The 19,144-nt window shown below is 46.7% G+C and overlaps 1 protein-coding gene across 3 annotated transcripts in view; it reads left to right on the plus strand.

Annotated features, from left to right (window-relative positions):
* Positions 1 to 16,327, plus strand: part of RGP1 (RGP1 partner of RAB6A GEF complex) — a 96,360-nt gene extending 80,033 nt beyond the window's left edge. For all 3 annotated transcript variants that reach the window (XM_086960018.1, XM_086960015.1, XM_086960017.1), the window contains exons 8-9: positions 6,787 to 6,964; positions 15,302 to 16,327. In XM_086960018.1, coding sequence (XP_086816144.1) covers positions 6,787 to 6,964; positions 15,302 to 15,525 — 402 coding nt within the window. In that variant the 3' untranslated portion in view covers positions 15,526 to 16,327. The remainder of the gene's footprint in view (positions 1 to 6,786; positions 6,965 to 15,301) is intronic.
* Positions 16,328 to 19,144: the final 2,817 nt, after the last annotated feature.

Consider the following 19,144-nt stretch of genomic DNA (forward strand, 5'->3'; position numbering starts at 1 on the left):
TGAAGATTCGAAGAGGCAGACAACACATAAACCTACAGGAGCTAAAAACAGTGTTCCTAGCCGTCAAAGCCTTTCAGAAGCAGCTGTGGGAAAAATCAGTATAAATTCTAACGGACGGCAGAACAACGATGTTCTACCTCAACAAACCAGTAGTAATTAAAATATTCGTCCTATAGAGATTTGGAGATGGGCCATCCAGAGACAAACATATTGGCGATACATCTACCTGTAAAAGACAAGCAGAGCAGACTGGCTTCCACCTCACACGAGTGGTAGCTGGATCAGACAATAATCAAAAAGGTGTGCAGAAGGTGGGGGACACCAGAAATAGACCTCTCTGCAACACCAGAAATACTAATTCTTTTGCATCCAGACAGCCACAATCCCTGGATAGACTGGTCTGAGGGATTTCCTTACGCTTTTCCCCCGATTCCCCCTGTTACCATTGGTAATCAACAAATATGACCATCCGCAGATTACTCCAATACTCGTCATTACATAGTGGGCAAGCCAGACCTGGTTCACAGACCTAATAGTGACCACACACAACAATGTGCAGAGACTACCAGCACCACAAGATCTCCTCTGCATGCAAGGGAGGAAGATTCTCCACGTAGAACCACTGAGTCTAAACATGGCTCCTGAAGAGATGAAGTTGAGACACCTAGGACTGCCAGAAAAAGCAATTGGTCCTCCGAGAAGTAAGAAGACCGAAGGAAATGCTGCACAGTCCAGTGGGAGAGATAAACAAGGTGGTGCCAGAGATCTGGCCTCTTACAGGACAGGACAAAAGAGACTTCAGTTATTAGGAACCTCACAAACCTGCTAGACAGCAAGCTATCCTATGCCTCACTTAAGGTGCATCTGGCAGCAATAGTTGCCTAGGCAAGGAGATACATAGGAAGAAGCTTCTTTACTACACTAGTGATTTCTGGAAGGAGCGAAAAGAATAGCCCTACCAAGAAGTGCACCAAAACCTACTATAGTGCTGACCAAACTGATGAAAGAACCTTTGAACCAGTCCACAAAGCCGCCCTAAAATTTGTCACACTTAAAACAGCCTTTTTAATTGCCATGACATCTCTTCGTAGAATAAATGATTTGCAAGCACTCACCATTTATGAACTATAGATGCAAATACACAAGGACCGAATAGTCAAGATGACCAAACCACTTTTCCTACCAAATGTCAGATTCCAGTTTCACATAAACCAGACAATCCAAATATCTAGTTTTTCCAAGATCAGAAAGACACTACATACACTAGAGGCCTGACAGACGATCATGTATTCTAAGGAGAAAACAAAGCCAGTCAGGAAAGGAAAACAACTCTTTGAATCATTCTCAGGCAACATCACTAAGAACACCATTGCAAGGTGGACTACTCAAGCAATCCAGGTGCGTTACAAGACAGCTGCACACAAACAGTCACTACACCAAGAGCTAATTTGGCACGCAAGAAAGGAGCTACAATGGCCTTCCTGTCAAATGTTCAGTTAGATGACCTATGTATGGCAGCCACATCGTCGTCAGTACACACGTTCACAAAACACTACTGCAACGATGAGCAGATGAACCGGAGGTACACAGGGGGTCCGAGAGTACTGCAGGATCTGTTTACAAGCTCAAACTCATCTCTAACTCAGCCTCTGCAGTAACATAAAAAGAAAAAACGCTGCACACCAATGTACAAAATGTGAATCCAGAAAAGATTTGCACTGCAAAATGAGATACTTACCTGAAGGAGTACTTTTGCAGCTTGCAGACTTTTCTGAATTCACATGCGACCCACCCGCCTTTCCAGAAATAAGGTAAGTAGAAGTTCACAAGGGACTTAAAGAATATACAGACAACAGGACGACCATGAAACACTGAATACACAGATTCTTGTGGCGGGGAAAAATAATCTGATGGTTGCAACAATGCGTGGAAGCTTCTGGGGGAAAGGGGCATCTGATGTCAGGAGAGGTCGGACTGAGCTCCTAATGGTGGCGACAGTTGATACCCAACAACCCTCCAAAAAAAGAGGAAAGGGACAAAGGACTAATTACAAGAGGAGAGTTCCAGACCCAACTTTTGGATGATGGCAGAATAATGCACAGCATGTGAATCCAGAAAATTCTTCAAGCTGCAAAATTACTCTTAAGGTAAGTAACCATGTTGTTTTCTACATAAGACCACTACGCTCGCCACATTCACCATAGCTTTTAGGGCCTTGTCACTTTTGTGACATGGTAACATTCATTTTCTACATGTCTCATTTTTAAATACCATGCTCCCTACCTTGTAGGCTACTAGGCATAAGTAGGGGTGACTTTCTAACGGGTCGCACTTCAGGCCTTACACTGTAGCTGCTAGGCTACACAGGGTAGGCCTGGACCCATGATTGTACTGTCACTGTAGTGGGTGGCACAATAGGTGCTGCTGTCCACAAGTGCCATTTAACTCCCAGACCCTGGATGCACTTTATACAAAATGTACTAAGTAGTTACAGGCAAGTTAGATGTGCCAATCTGGAATAAGTGGGGGTAGCACTCTCAACTCTGAGAAATGTCCTCCGGGTTCCACAAGTGTCCTTGCAAAAAGGTTTCTTTAACAGTTGGTAGAAAAATGAATAGAACACTTTAGACGTGTGAGATGTTCAGGTATTTAATCATATATTTTACTTCTCGTTGCATTCACAAGAATATATTCCATCATCAGAATTCCATTAATGCACTCAAACCACCCCAATGCATTTCGGCATTCAAGTCATGCCTTCATCTGGGGATATGTTCTGTAGACAAAGAAGAAAGTATTTGTACTCTAAATAGAGCCTAAGATGTTCAACAAATAAATAGTTGAAGTAAACAGTAAAGTGAGGGCGTTGTAATGATGAATCAAGCGTGAATTGGAGTGATATTAAAATAATGACGGGTGACGCTCTGAATAACCTAAAGATAAGCTGTGCTCTGTGAAAATAGTTTCATAAACGACCCGTGTCAGCATGCATATTCAGTGAACTCGTTTACAAAAAAGGATACTGTGTAGCGCGGAACCGCTACGAGTAGTGATTAGAAAAGGTGTGGTTACGGAGAAGACGCATGCATAGCGCTGTAGTTTAAATACGAGTGAGCTGATTACAAACGTGCAAGCGACCTGCTTGTAACGAACAAAGACTGTGATGGGTTGCTTACCGTAAGCGTGCGGGGTGGATTCCTAATCGCCGACAAGTTTTAATCTGGCCGGGTTCGAGCGTGGTTGTGACCCGGAAGTATATGTAGCAAGGAGGTTACAGAGAAGCGTGGCAGGGCAAAATAGTTAAAGGGGCCGTGTTTAAACAATAGAATCAACACAAAATAGGGACCCCTGCGAACACCCTGGGTAGCGTGTAAGAAGTGAGTTGTATTGGTGTGCGGATAGGGCAAAAATCAAGGGAGAAATCCCTCAAAAATGTCAATGTCCTCCATTAGTCAGCATTGAGTCCTTTTAATGCAATGAGCAATTAGCCCTCTTATTACAACCATGACTGATCCCTATAAATGTATCGAGCAATAATCCTGGAAAGTGCAACAAGCATGGATTCCTCAGAGTGGACAGAGCAGTAATCTGGCAAAGTACAGATGGCATTTATCCATAGTGCTTCAGTATGAAAACAACAAAGGAACAAGTGGGGTTTTATCTTTGGTTTCAGCTCTAAATAAGAGACCAATCAACTGAGCAAGGAGTCGCTCTGCCAACATGGACAGCTAGCTCTTTTGCTTGTAGCCGTTATGAGTTCGCTCTTCCGGTGCTTGCTCTGGGCGAGAGATCAGTAAGTTAAGCAGTCAGCCTCTGCTTCCTTGGACAAGTAAGCTAGTCAGTGTGTTAGTCTCTCATTTCACTAAAGATTTTGACTTGTGGTAGGGGGTTGGGGGGGGGGGGGAGGTTGAGATGGGAGAGCTTGAGTTCTAGGCCTTCATTGAGTTCTAGGAGCAGGCACTGGTGCTCGCTGATCCCAAGGCAGGAGGGCCTTTATTGCTGTTGCTCTAACCCAGACCTTAGGCTGTCGGCGTGGCTACTCCAGTTGCTAAGCTGTATCTAGGCCTGACAAGGGTTGTGGATGGTACAAATGTGTTACTAAAACAACATGTTTGCCCAAAGACTTTAACAGGAAGTTTTTCTCCAGCTGTGCTTCTCAGTTCGCCACTGGTCTTAGTCATGAGTCCTATCATAGGGAGATTCTGAGTGCATTATTTTGCTATGTTTTATAATTGAATTATCTCCTTACCCTTCCACCTTCAAGAAGGGATGCTCCCTTCTATAGAGAATTTGATAGAGAATGTTCCTTGGCGAATAGAAGATTACAGAGAGCCTTTGTCCAAACTCAGCGATAAATCATCGATAGCCTTGTGTCTCATTAGTTACAAAGCTGAGATTTTAAGGCTGGAAACTTTCCTTAAAAATAAGCTTGGACAAAGGTTGGAAGTTCTGGCATGCCCATCTGTCAAATTAAGAAAATAGCTGGTGTATATATGCACACCATTCTGGCATAACTTCTGATTGTCCGGATTATTTATCAAGAGGCCCTTTGGAAAGTGGAGTCCACCATTCCCTGGGTATTTGCCGTTTTGTTCCACGCCTTCAAACGTCTTTGGATGCCATTTAGTGGTCGCCCTTGGTTTGTCCTATGTGACCCCTGGCGTCAGGTTGCAAAAACAGCACCATATTTGTGTTGGAAAATAAAAACTGTTTCTACCCGCTGCCTGTCAAACAGCAACCGATCCAGGCTGCTCGTGGGGGACAGTACAAAGTTGATGCTTGAAATTGTTTGTCCTCTCGAGTCAGGTGTTGCCCAGCCACACTTACTTCGATGCCTTCGAGGCTCCAGGCCCCAGAGCGCACAACTGCTTGTACTGCAGGTTCTGGGTGTTTCTTTGCACTGCATCCGGTGGATTTTGTTGGTCTTCAGTGGCTATTTTGTTCATGTTTTAAGATTTTGGATTCTATGTATATTGTGTTAGCAGGGCACCTCTGCTTTTGTCTTCTTTAGTACTCCATTCAGGTTCGTTTTTGGATGATCTAAAATACTTGGCAGTGAATTCCTCTTGTATTTACTGTTTTAAGTTAAGATTTAAAAGAGAAAATGTATGTAATGTAATGTAATGTATGTGGTCTTGTAAAGCGCACTGCTGCCCTGAGGCGTCCTGGCGCTATAGACCGCTGGGGAACCCGTCCTGGCTTTCCCTGTGAGATGTTCCCTCCTGGGTATCTCCAAGGTGAAACCAGGCATCCCCGGCGAATGTGGGGGGCCGTTGTAGAGATGAGGCAAGCTAATGCCCAGAGTTGCCGAGTGTGATCCCTGGTTAGAGTAAGCACCGAGGCGAGAATTATCGAGTCCACTGACCCTGGTCCACGACCCTGCCGCGTCGGGATTTGAACTCTGGTCCCGGGCCGTTCTCTGCTTCCTGGTCTGCTGCCTCTAACCAGTGAGCCACACCACTCCACTCCACTCTACTCCAAGTACTGGCTTTTGCTGGGTTTACATTTTTTTCACCAACCTTGTGAATAAACACTGGCCACTTTGCAACTGTATATCCATCATAGAAGGAAGGGATTCAAATTACTCATGCCAGTAGTATATTTATATTTTTACATCCACTTTCTACATGTCCCTTCTTGTGGCTATATTAATCTCAAACTTCCCATGACGTTGATTCCTGTGAAGTCTTCCAACACTAATGATAGTGTGATATCACAACTTGTCTTGTCTCGGAGGGGTAAAAGGGCTTGTGATGATGTCACTTCCGCTTACGATGGCATTTTGGAGAGTTGACGTTTAGAGAATTAATCCATGCCACAGGATCTTTGTTTTCAAGCCATCGGTGTAAGACTCAGCCTGTGGTACAAATAGTGAGAAACAAAAGGCACTATAACTAGGTCAAACTTCTACCCATCCTCTCACAGTTAGATATAACACTACGCCTTGCTGTGAAATTGCCAGTCTGCAAGATCTTTCTAAAATTTCATTTCAATAACTGGAGTAATATTTTAATGTCAAGACGTTTCTCTACGCCTGTTTAATTTATTTATGCATTTTTCATTTGTGTATTTCTCATACTGCCTTACAGCTGATGAAAAGTGCTAGTGGGGGTAGAGGGTATGCAGTAGGAGGCAGAGTTGGGCATAGTCAAAAGTACAGAAGGTCACTACAAGAAGACAGCTAGAAACAAGTTAACTGCGAGCAGGCAAACAGCGTAGGGAGGGAGCGAGCGGCCGAGCTGTAATAAATCGAGCACACACTGGGCGACTCCATGCGCGTGCACATCGCCTGTCCGGCGGCGGGCGCGCACATGGTTTGTCTCCCTTTGAGAACGAAAGCGACGACAATAGTCTCGTCAGGGCGCATCAGCGCATGCGCTGCATTCGCTAGGCGAGACCTAAAAAACAGTGCTCCACTGTGTGATCCTCATTAATGCTTATAAATAGTAAAGTATATCTCTGTGTGATGTCATGGAAAACCTATTTAAAGGAGAGAGACAGATCTCTACATAAGCTTTTTTTCACTGTTAGAGAAAGCTATTTCTCTCGGTTGAAGGGGGTGGTTTAGGACTCTTGGATGTGCAGAGAAAATCCAGTGTTGATAAAATTAATTACCATATCCACCCTGGAGAAGTGGTGTTACAGGTAGTTCATTTTTTGCATTAAGTTCATTGTTAGACTAGCCTGACAGGGACATAGTAGTTGTTATGTGTCCCATTGTGTTAGAGTTGAGTGTTCAATATCATTCTCCCAGACTGTTCTGAGTATAGTTTGTTGGTTTTCCAGTACTCTGTTAGCCTACAGACTGAGGAGGCTGTACAGGAAGAGTTCCAGCGGCGACGTGGTCAACCAGTATCATTCAGCACGCATGGCCGGCACCAGGAGTCTTGCCTCCACACTGCCAAGAGCAATTTCAGCGTACCTATTCCACTAAGCTCTGCACCGGGATTTTCAACTAACATTGGTGAGTGTCTTGTGAGGACCTCAAACTGGTCATTGCCCTTTTTTTAAATTTTGTTATTGGGTGTAGGGAAATGTGTATTTTTATATGGTCACCTCCAAGTTCTTTGACTGATGCTGGTTTTTCGACTCTGAAAGTGTACTGAGGCCTGCTAACCAACCTTCAGTGCCTGTGCCTTCATCCTAAAGTGTATGCCGAATTTGCTGCGCCCAATTGGAAATGCCTAACTTACCTCTGAGTCCCTGCTAAATGGTACCCTTGTACACCGGTCATGTGAGTTGCAGGGTTGCCCCAGGGCTTGCACCACTGGTTGTGCTACCCAGGAGGACCCCAAAGTAAAACAAGACCCCTAGACCTCCACTTTAGACTAGTAGAGAAATCATGCACTGCTAGCTGGACTTTGCCGCTGAAAACAATGGCAAAGGCACCACTTCTGGCAAGCCTACGGAGTCCTAAAGGCAGGGTGCAAGATATGATTGGTGCAACTCCATGACCAGACAAGTCAACGCCGTCTCCTCGTCCTGTTTCAACATCCTGCGCACCGAGACCAGGAAGACGGTCACCCAGGCCCTCGTCACCAGCCGCCTGGACTACGGCAACGCCATCTACGCCGGAACCACCGCCAAGCTCCAGAAGAGACTCCAGCGTATCCAGAACGCCTCAGCCAGACTCATCCTCGACATCCCCTGACGCAGCCACATCTCCGGACATCTGAGAGACCTGCACTGGCTCCCCATCAACAAGAGAATCACCTTCCGTCTCCTCACCCACGCACACAAAGCCCTACATGACCAAGGCCCGAGTTACCTCAACAGCCGCCTCAACTTCTACACTCCCACACGCCACCTCCGATCAACCAGCCAAGCGCTCGCCGCCGTCCCTCGCATCCGAAGAGCCACAATAGGAGGAAGATCTTTCTCCCACCTGGCCGCCAAGACCTGGAACTCCCTCCCGACCCACCTCCGCCTGACCCAAGACCACCTCGCCTTCAGGAAGCAGCTCAAGACCTGGCTGTTCGAGCAGTAGCGGACCCCCCCCTCCCGAAGCGCCTTGAGACCCTCCGGGTGAGTAGTGCGCTATATAAATGCAATGATTGATTGATTGATTGATTGATTGATGATTCAGGCAAAACATTAACTTTGGATTTCCTGACAGTAAAACCCTCTAAACTGTTGCTTTTTTTTTTTTGATTCCTTTTTCACCTGATGGGAGGGAGGTTATAGCTCCCTCGACTGCAATCCCACATTGTTTTCCTTCCTGAGTACAGGACTACAGGCTGACCCCTCAGCTGGGGTAACTCCTGAATGGTGCAAACAAAGTATGCACTCCAAAGAATGAACTAGTTACATTAAGCCCGACTCGTATCTCAAGTTGAAATTAATGTAACTTGTTTGTGTGCAGCTTTAGCTAAGCTTCCACTTTGCCTTTTTAAAACTCCTGTGCCTTCCTTGGCACACACTGAGCCTACTCTACCAGACAGCGTGCTGCCCTCCTGGAGAGACATGCCAATGACTCTCAGGAAGGAAAACAATGTGGGATTGCAGTCGAGGGAGCTATAACCTCCCACCCTTCTGCAGGACGCCACTTGTGTGTTACCCCAAAAGGTTAGCTTCAAAGGTGAAGCCGCAGTTGAATGGCAGTTGTGCCCCATGAGGGGGGGGGCTGTCACATTGTTGAGGACGACAGACTGGCACGAGAAGCAGAGAGGGGATACCAGTTGCCAAACCGTTTTGCCCAGGGGTGTGTAGCTCTGAAGTACCACTGCTCTGGGGTGCACTAGGGAGGTCTGAACACCAAGAAAGGGGTCTAGCCATCTTGGGAGTGTGCAGAATGGTGTATTGCAGGGTAAGCCAGGTGCCAAACTTCACGGTAAGTGGTCACCAGGTGGGAGGGAACCAGGTAGCCCATTGACTACTAGCTGCATCCTGCCCTCAGGGTACTTTCAAAGCATAAAAGGGGCACCCCTGACGCCCAGATCTTCAGATCTCTACTGACTTGGAGAGACTGCCCTGCTACAACGAGGGACCAACGAACCGAGGCTGCACCAAAGAGGACTGCACCTGCTGCACCAGGTGTCTAGTGAAGAGAGGGGCTGTGCCTGCCTTGACCTGCTCAAGGAGATGCCGTCTCCAGAGCCCGGGAAAGCTCCAGTTTCCAGCACAGCGACCCAACAGTTGAAGTCTGCTGAGGCAAGGTGGTAGCCTTGAGTCTCCAAGTTGCTACTGCCGCCGCCATGCAGCACTGATGACCAAAGCCCGAAGCACAGAGTTGCACCCGAGTGCGTTGAGCCTGTGAGTGATGTTGGAGAGTTGCTGAGACCCAAATTTCTGACTCAGGAAGGATTAACCTATGACCATGACTATGGGCTACTTGTAGTCCACTGGTGACTGGACTTCGGCCAGACCGGAGAGGACTTTGTGGAACGTTGACATTGCAAACTGGACCCCCTCACAATCTTTGTGGATCGAGAAATCCCTGCAGGAAGACTCCTGTCGACTGTGTCATATCTAGAGCATTCTTGGAGCATCTTCAGCATCCTTCATCCCTTGCATCAGGACCACTCCATGTGAATCCGTTGCAATGCGGATAACATGCCTGGGACTGCTGACGAACTGCTACTGTTTGGAAGGGAACTGTTCTTGAGGACCTGGCTGGTCCCCTTGACTAACTCTTCCCCAGAGTTAGTCGCCCCAGATACTTTTAACCAACCGCATTGACACATAAGTTTGCCTTAAAAACGTTTCTAACTGTCCGATTTGTTGCTTTTGCCAAGGCTTATTCACGGGTGAGTGAATTGCTTTGATTTATTATTGCTTGTAAAATCTATCTCTGGATCCTTCTGGTTGATCTTTTTTAGGTCTCGCCTGTCGATGCGCATGCGCATCGAGCAAGCGAGACTATAGGGGCTCATCGACTCTTTATCTAACTTGCAAGGAATCGTGGCGATTCCTTGCAGTGCCCGTGACTTTTAAGGTCAATGCGCATGCGCATTGAGCTTATGCGCATGCGCATTGACCTTAAAAGCGCGTGCGCGTGCACGTCCGTCTCCTAACAACACACATACACCCTCTCCCCCGCTCCGCCCCCTCCCGCCGTGTCGCATTTCTCTTTCTCCTCCCCCTCCCCTCTCTCCCCTCCGTCTCGTTTCACACACACCCTCTCCCCCGCTCCGCCCCCTCCCCGCCAACACCGCCTCGCGAGCTCGTCATTCCAAACCCGCCCTCCCCCGCCATTGCATCGCTGTATTTCTTAACAGTTCACCCATTTACTCACAGTTTTCCCAGTGCACCTAGATTCAGGCTGAGTTGGTGATCGCCACGGTTGCACGAGTTTCCTTACACCGCCATTCCTCTTACACAGACTTGGAAAGACCGAAAAATAAAATAATTAAAACAACATTTGCTGTTTTATTTGCGGATGACAAGGTTACTCGCCATTCCAATACTTTAGGCCCCCTCCCGCCGTGTCGCATTTCTCTTTCTCTTTCTCCTCCCCCTCCCCTCTCTTCCTTCCGTCGTGTCGCACCTCTCCCCTCTCCGCCCCCTCCCCGCTCCGCCCCCTCCCCCTCCCCCTCCCTCCGTGTCGCATTTCTCCTCTCCCTCTCCGCCCCCTCCCCTGCCCGCCGTGTTACGGTGAAAGGCTTGTTTTATAGTTGACAAAAGTTAATTTGTTGACACCAGCTGTCTTTTTCACCTCGCGATGAAATGTCACAAACGGGAATAGTCCTCAGTAAAGATACAAGCTCTACCTCCGCCTTGCCTCGCAGTTCCCCTTAACATTGCATCGCTGTATTTCTTAACAGTTCACCCATTTACTCACAGTTTTCCCAGTGCACCTAGATTCAGGCTGAGTTGGTGATCGCCACGGTTGCACGAGTTTCCTTACACCGCCATTCCTCTTACACAGACTTGGAAAGACCGGAAAATAAAATAATTAAAACAACATTTGCTGTTTTATTTGCGGATGACAAGGTTACTCGCCATTCCAATACTTTAGAAAAATAGCAACAGTTATTGTACTTACTGTTTTTTTTTTTTTATTGATTTTTTTTATTTTCATTACAATTATTGGGAGAGGTTTTGTGTACAGCTCCCATGTTTTCGCCTCGGGTACGCTCTGTGGTTCTGTGTCACGTGTCTTGAGAAGTCACTGCTTTAATGTTATATATATTTGAACGAGCTGGTAATGCGTCACCCGAAGATTTTTCTGATGTAACTGTGTTAAACCCTGCTCCTAGCCTTACTCGGCAGTAGTGTGAGCAGAAGCCTCTGGCATGTTGGTTAAAGAGGGAAAATGCACGCTTCTTTGTTCAGTGCAATCAGAGTGAAGCTCGCTGAGCTGCCTAAGATCCGTTTCTTCCTTTCAGTGCAGGGTCGCCGTGTATCCCAGAGGTGGTGCAGGGCGAGGCGCCCTTGCAGCGAGTTGCTCCTGCGCCGATAGCAGGCTCTGGTGTTTGCGGTCTCCACGCTGGGCTCGCGCGGTTGCTAGGCCGTGTCAGATGACGCCTGCTCACATGACACCCGTTACAGAGAAGTGCGTGGCCAGCATTGGAGCACCCTTGCAGCCGGGGGCAGGGCAGGGCAGGGCAGCACAGCACGTCCAGGATAAACCTACCACAGCACAGCCCTCCTGGCAGGTCTTGTGACCGAGGGACTGACTGTATAATCCCACCCTCAACCCCTCACCCTCCCTCACCCTCACTCACCCTCAACCCCTCACCCTCACTCACCCTCAACCCCTCACCCTCAATCACTCACCCACACTCACCCACACTCACCCCCACTCACCCTCACTCACACTCACTCACCCTCACTCACCCTCACCCTCACTCACCCTCACTCACCCTCACCCTCACTCACCCTCACTCACCCTCACCCTCACTCACCCTCAACCCCTCACCCTCACTCACCCTCAACCCCTCACCCACCCTCAACCCCTCACCCTCACTCACCCTCAACCCCTCACTCACCCTCACTCACCCTCACCCTCAACCCCTCAGCCTCACCCTCACTCACCCTCACCCACCCTCACTCACCCTCACTCACCTTCACCCTCACTCACCCTCAACCCCTCACCCTCACTCACCCCCACTCACCCTCAACCCCTCAACCTCAACCCCTCACCCTCCCTCACCCTCACTCACCCTCAACCCCTCACCCTCACTCACCCTCAACCCCTCACCCTCACTCACCCTCAACCCCTCACCCTCAATCCCTCACCCTCACCCACACTCACCCACACTCACCCCCACTCACCCTCACTCACACTCACCCACCCTCACTCACCCTCACCCTCACCCACCCTCACTCACCCTCACCCTCACTCACCCTCACCCTCAACCCCTCACCCTCAACCCCTCACCCACCCTCAACCCCTCACCCTCACTCACCCTCAACCCCTCACCCTCAACCCCTCACTCACCCTCACCCTCAACCCCTCAGCCTCACCCTCACTCACCCTCAACCCCTCACCCTCACTCACCCTCAACCTCATGCTAAAGATTTACAAAAAAACCCATAAACAATTCTAAAAGCACTAACTCTAATGCTGCGAGACCTATTGCATTTCTAATGCTTGTTGTTCTAGCATCTAATTTATTATAAAAATACAATCTATTTTTATAAATTGGTGTTGGATTTCCTGAGTGCCGTGTCTATTCTATTCAATTGTTTTTGTGTTGTTTAAATGCTTAACACTTGTTCCTCTGTGTAAGCCTTGGTGCTCAGTACCACGACTACCCAGGGTTCAGCAGAGGGTTTTACAGACGAAACCTGCAGGACCGAAAGGCGTTGGTAAATGTATTACACGGTGAGGTCGAACAACCACACCATGTAGTACACCCCATTTCCTCACTTTGGGTATTTCTAATCATACATGTCCCAAGTCATGGGTACTCACAAACATTTCCCCGGGGTCCGCAAAGTACTGTCTGTGGCATGCCCGAGGTGCGCACCAATGCCAACAATAGGAGGATTGGGGTGATGAAATGTGAGCGTAGGGGGACGCAAAGCAGATGCATGGTGTGTACAGCTAACCGAGCCTTCACGTGGCTTCTGTCTGCCGCCCGTGTTCTATTCTTATGCATCAAGAATTAAAGTCAAATCATTAACTTATAATGAAAAACATGAGAGGGAAAGAGCTACTCATCCGGTTGCTGAATTGCAAAATATGAAACCAGAAAACCTGTCATCAGTCTTGGCTTCCCCACTTGATGAAATTGTGTGACCCTAGGATATTTGTTAATTTCACTTTGCTTCTTATTTCTTCATTAACACATATGGAAGCCCCTAAAATACATGAGTTAAGGAATAGGATATGCATGGTACAAAACCTTCTCAAGTTTTATTTAATAAACTATAATGGTGTTCCAATTATATACCAACCAAGGGCAACACAGAGTGCACCGGACAAATGACTTCCCTCTTGGTTCACAAATAGCATTCTTTTCAGAGTGCGGGCGGCATGAAGGTTTCCAAGATCATGTTTGAAAACGATCACCGCCAATAAGTGCCTGTCAATGCAGCGACTATTTGATTTACTACGGTAACACTCTCACACATGTTAATGAAATACACTTGTTTGAAGAGAGTTTAAAACTAAAGGTGTCTTTAAAACTAGAGGTGTTCCTAAAGATAGGTTGTCTAGGGCACTTTCTTTTCTTCCTAATGGTTACTTTAGCTAATATGTAAATAAAATATGCTCTTTTGTTTTGCAGCTTTCTGAATTTTCCTGCTCTGTAAAGTGAACAGCAGCTCAGTGCTGCCGTTCACCAGGGGGCCACAATTAAAGGTCGGGAGGGCCGCATGCGCCCCTCGGGCCGTACTTGGAGTATGCCTGTCCCGAGTCATCCAGTGTAGGTTATCTGCCTGTGTTGAGCAATGCAGCAATGTCTAGTTAGCATTGTGTGTTTGCCTGTGTCGCGCAGTGCCACAAGATCTGGTTAGCTTCGTATATCTACCAGGTTTGTGAGTTTCTACCTTCATTTACCCACTGTTCACTACATTGCGTCAGGGTTGTGCACAGATTTCTCTACTTCTCTTTAATTTCACACCCTTTGGGGCAGAGTAGTCCGTATACACTGGTTGAAGAAAGACGCAACGCTTATAATTTCCGGAATATATAAAAGATGTTGATGAAAGAAAGTGGAGCTTTCAGCAACGTAAACAAAAAGAGGCTGCTTCAAGAACATCCATATGATCTGAATTTAATTTGGAAAACATAATCTAGAAAATCATCTGATGGCATTGTACCCATGTAGTCCTGCTCCTGTCTCCCACCCTCTTCCAGCAGCTCATTATATTGTGCAGAGGGCAGCACTGTGATCTCTGAACCATTATCTCGGCCATGACCTGTCTGAGCTGCGTGTTGCCTGAAAAGACTGTTTTACAGTCCCCTTGTTGTGCTTTATTGGTTTCCTAAGGTCATGTTTCTCCTGGATGTTGGAGCGGGATAAGATGGAGGCATCCCCAAGTTTGGAATGCCTACGCTAGCGCAACCCCCCATTTTCGTTGAGTAGAAGTGATGGAGAATGGAATACACAAAGAGGATCCAGCGATATTCGGTCCATGCCCAAGGGCACAGGATGAAATAAACATTTCCCCCAGGGTCTATCTCCCTTGAGATGGTGCAGCTTTCGAGTGAATCCATACCCTACCCTTAGCTTACTTTTAGTTCTACGAAGTGCAATGGGGTGTTTTACTCTAAACGGAAAGTTGAGATATCCATATCTGCTGTGTTCCTTTCTCAGTTATTGCTGTGCAACCCAGGCACCATTCTTGAGATGTACGCCTCTGTAAGTACTTTCTTGAACTGTGATACCACGAGTCAAACTGGATTTGGTTGCAAGGGCCTCTGTTCACACTTGTGCCAGCAGCACAGGTGGTGCTTCTGTGCCCGGTCAGTGGTGCTGTCGGGCAGATGATGAAGGTAGAGAGTGAGTGCCAGAGACAGACTGCGTCATTGTTGTTTCAGAAATTTCACAGTAGTAGTTGAGTGTTGTGCTATGGAAAGGTTCTGTTAGTTTAATCTGTGTTTTAACAGGTGCATGTGAAGAACCTGTCCTTGTTATTAAGCATGTTTCTCCAAGACATAACCTACTTGTTATCTATAGGCTGAAGGGTGTCAAGTGTCAGCTGGATGTATACTGTATTTTCAGACACACCATTGACTGCAAATTATTTCTGTTTCAATCCGTTTTACCCAGATGTATTTTATTTTGATCGCCCACATCTGGCATGTCTATATACCTCCTAGATCTACTATCGATACCTGGCTGTCCGCAGTGTGCCTGTTTAGTGACCTTCTCAGTTCCATCTTTACTGACTCTTTTCTTGTTTGCAGTGTCCCTGAAGTGGCGGCTGCACTTTGAGTTTGTGACCTCCCGTGAACCAGTGGAGACTCCGACCGTTCCAGAGAACCAGCCGGAGACCATTACCTGGACGGGGGCAGAGCAAATCGACGTGGACACCTTCAGCTGGGATCTGCCCATCAAAGTATTGCCGACCAACCCAGTGCTGGCCTCCTACGTATCCCAGTTCTCCAGTTCCAACTCTATTACAATTTAAGAAAAGGATTGAGATGTCCCAGTGTCCCCCTGAGTTTCAAACCACACACTCATCACTCGCTCTTCATCAGTAGCGTTATGAAAATGTGGTGTCTCTTTGGTATCTGAAAGACCAGCAGAAAGCTCCTTGCTCTGGAACATTCCCACCAATGCGTCTTCATCATTCCCATCGAATCTGCTATCTTAGGCTGGGGTACTTTTGTCTTCCTAGATGAGTACGTGACTAGTTCTTCAGATTTCATGCCTTTCATAAGCTGCTTATCCTAAAAGCAAAGATGATTGACTCTCTGTTACAAGAACTTCCATGACTGTGCACCTCAGGATCTCTTGTTCTCGACCTGATCTATTTGTTCCAAAATACACTGTGCACACATTGTCGTACTGGGGTTCCAGGCCTCTGTGGTGAATGGAGCTCTAAGAAACAGCGAAGCTCTTGTTCTGCCTTTATAGTAACTCTAACATATATTGTCGACTTTCATAGACTTAAAGAGGCTAAATTTATAGACGCCAGTGGCTTGGAGCTGCGTTATTTCCAGAGATCATGGATAATGCACGCCATGAGAATCTAAAGTAGCTTTAAGCTTCAAAACTATTCTTACAGGTAAGTAAAATTTTCCTTTGAGATTAGTGGAAGTATTGCAGCTTCTAAATCAAAGACGCTGATGATTTAATCACTTTTGTATTGGTTTAGTTTATAGTACAAAATTAAAGAAGGACATTGTATTTATCTGCTCTACTCCTGTATTTTAAACTGAGAAGTTGCAATGTAAATAAATAAACAATCTATTTGAACTGGTTTTACATTTAAGGATCTGTGTTTTTTGTGCAGGTCATTGAGCTTTACTGGTTTGAAAGAGATTCAAGTTTTGCCAAATATAATTCAGTTTGGTTTTGGAGCTCGTGCCCAAATGAGAACTGAAAATTAACTCCCATTCTAAAACCTGACAACATACCTAAAGTCACTACCCCTAAATATGTACTTCTATGTTTGCATATATAAAGCTGGGGAGCTCTTTTAATTGAAGGGGTCTGTGAGGTGTGCCATGGTGATTGTGTCTGACCCTAGATTTAAGAAATACCTAATTCAGGAAGCATGTTTAGGTCTCTGCTCTAGACCGCGCATGCGCAGCCTGAGAAGGGACATGTTACATATACTTTGTGGGCTTCAGCCTACCCATAGGCTTCCCAATTGCTGGCTCCATCGTCTCCCTCCTAATCTTTCTCCCTGTTTGTCTATGGCATGCATGCGTCATGCCTCTTCCTGTGTTTAACCCTCCCGAGAGCAGGAACCAATTACTACTATCCATCCACTCCTCCCATTTCATGACCATTTTAGGAACTTTTTTTTCTTTAAGAGCCCGCCTCTGGAGCACTCTGGGTTTTTACTTGCTTTGAACATCATGCTGTTTCTGTAAACAGGCCTGTAAATCATGTTCCTATCAAGTTTATTGTCCTGTTCCCCAATCACCCTCCGCCCACTGTCACTTTCTTCATCCTGCGTCCCAGTGTCTGGTTGCGCTGTTTTTCTCCGACAGTCGTGAAATTGCTCTCAAACAACAAAGGTACCAGAGGGTCTCAGGTAAATGTGCCCAAAAATAAAGAGAACCAACCGAGAACTCACCCTAACTCACAGGTTATGTCACAGAGAGCTCTCCATGGATGAGGAAAAATACCCATCAGTCACCATTCGGATCCGCCCTTCATCATTTGGGATTTTAACCGTACCACCCGTCAGAGGTTATTAGTACTCTCCTCAGAGGTCAACCCGGTGGTAGGGGGTATCCTCAATGAGTACAAGAGACAACAGTGTGGTATACCACTCGATGTAGGTGAGTGGCAGAAAAAGTGGGACTGGGGTGTGCAGTGCAAAAAGAAGTGTGAAAAAAGAAGAAACCAAGGAAAAGTGTGTTCAAAATTGGTTTAGAAAAAGCACTAGATAAAGATTTATTCCAGGTGTGCTTAACATACCAATGTTAAAAACAATGCACCCGCAAACTGTCTGTTTATGTAGACAGCTTCAGGTCAATATGGTCGACTAGTTTCAGCAATTAGAGGACTGCTTTTGTCCTTGCTTTCATCAGTACCAGAATTAAAATAAATGCTACTACACCAGGTGAAGAAGTAAATCAAAAGCCAAGAGTGACACCAAAGCTACATAAACAAGTGCACATGGTCACCTGAATACTCCGGGTGCCCTTACAGTCTGTGCAAATCACTCAATCTGTAAGGTTGGCTAGCCTCACCCCACCTGGCAGAGGCTCAGGGGAAAATGAAGCACCGCTCTAACCGTCGGTACTCCTGGCCAGGCCAGGACGCCGGCCAGGAGTACCGACGGTTAGAGCGGTGCTTCATTTTCCCCTGAGCCTCTGCCAGGTGGGGTGAGGCTAGCCAACCTTACAGATTGAGTGATTTGCACAGACTGTAAGGGCACCCGGAGTATTCAGGTGACCATGTGCACTTGTTTATGTAGCTTTGGTGTCACTCTTGGCTTTTGATTTACTTCTTCACCTGGTGTAGTAGCATTTATTTTAATTCTGGTACTGATGAAAGCAAGGACAAAAGCAGTCCTCTAATTGCTGAAACTAGTCGACCATATTGACCTGAAGCTGTCTACATAAACAGACAGTTTGTGGGTGCATTGTTTTTAACATTGGTATGTTAAGCACACCTGGAATAAATCTTTATCTAGTGCTTTTTCTAAACCAATTTTGAACACACTTTTCCTTGGTTTCTTCTTTTTTCACACTTCTTTTTGCACTGCACACCCCAGTCCCACTTTTTCTGCCACTCACCTACATCGAGTGGTATACCACACTGTTGTCTCTTGTACTCATTGAGGATACCCCCTACCACCGGGTTGACCTCTGAGGAGAGTACTAATAACCTCTGACGGGTGGTACGGTTAAAATTCCAAATGATGAAGGGCGGATCCGAATGGTGACTGATGGGTATTTTTCCTCATCCATGGAGAGCTCTCTGTGACATAACCTGTGAGTTAGGGTGAGTTCTCGGTTGGTTCTCTTTATTTTTGGGCACATTTACCTGAGACCCTCTGGTACCTTTGTTGTTTGTTAGTTCTGCTGGGGATAGTACCCAGAGCCTGGTCTTTAAACTTCCCCTAGGTCCTCCTCCACCGTGTTGTTTTGGTGAAATTGCTCTCACCCACTCTGCATTATTTCTTATCCTTTCCCCCAATTACCCCTTCCTGCTGTTTTCTCGCCCCCCTACCCCCATGGCTGCTTGCCCTGTGCTCCGACCATGATGGAACAGACTTGTAAATCATGATCTTATCTTGTTTTTCAAGCCACAGCATGTTTTTTAATTACCAGGAAAACATTAGTGGGGAGAGAGCAAGAAAGTCACCAATCCCTTCCATGTTCTCCATTGCCTTGCAAGGTCACGTAACTGCTTCGTTTCAGCTTCCCTTCACTCACTCATTCCCCTCCTCCCCACCACTGAAATAGTTACAAAAAACAGGGGCATGTCCTAACGGGCTCGCTGGTTACTAATAAAACAGGCTGCGAGAGGGGCTTGTTTCAATTTACTAGATGATCTTTGTAAAGTGCCACATGCAACCAACCTCCTAGGCGCTGGAGTGCGCCTGTATAGTAAGCGTTTTG

The sequence above is a fragment of the Lissotriton vulgaris genome, chromosome 3_1 (genome assembly GCF_964263255.1).
Source record: "Lissotriton vulgaris chromosome 3_1, aLisVul1.2, whole genome shotgun sequence".
In the NCBI taxonomy this organism is placed as follows: domain Eukaryota; kingdom Metazoa; phylum Chordata; class Amphibia; order Caudata; family Salamandridae; genus Lissotriton; species Lissotriton vulgaris.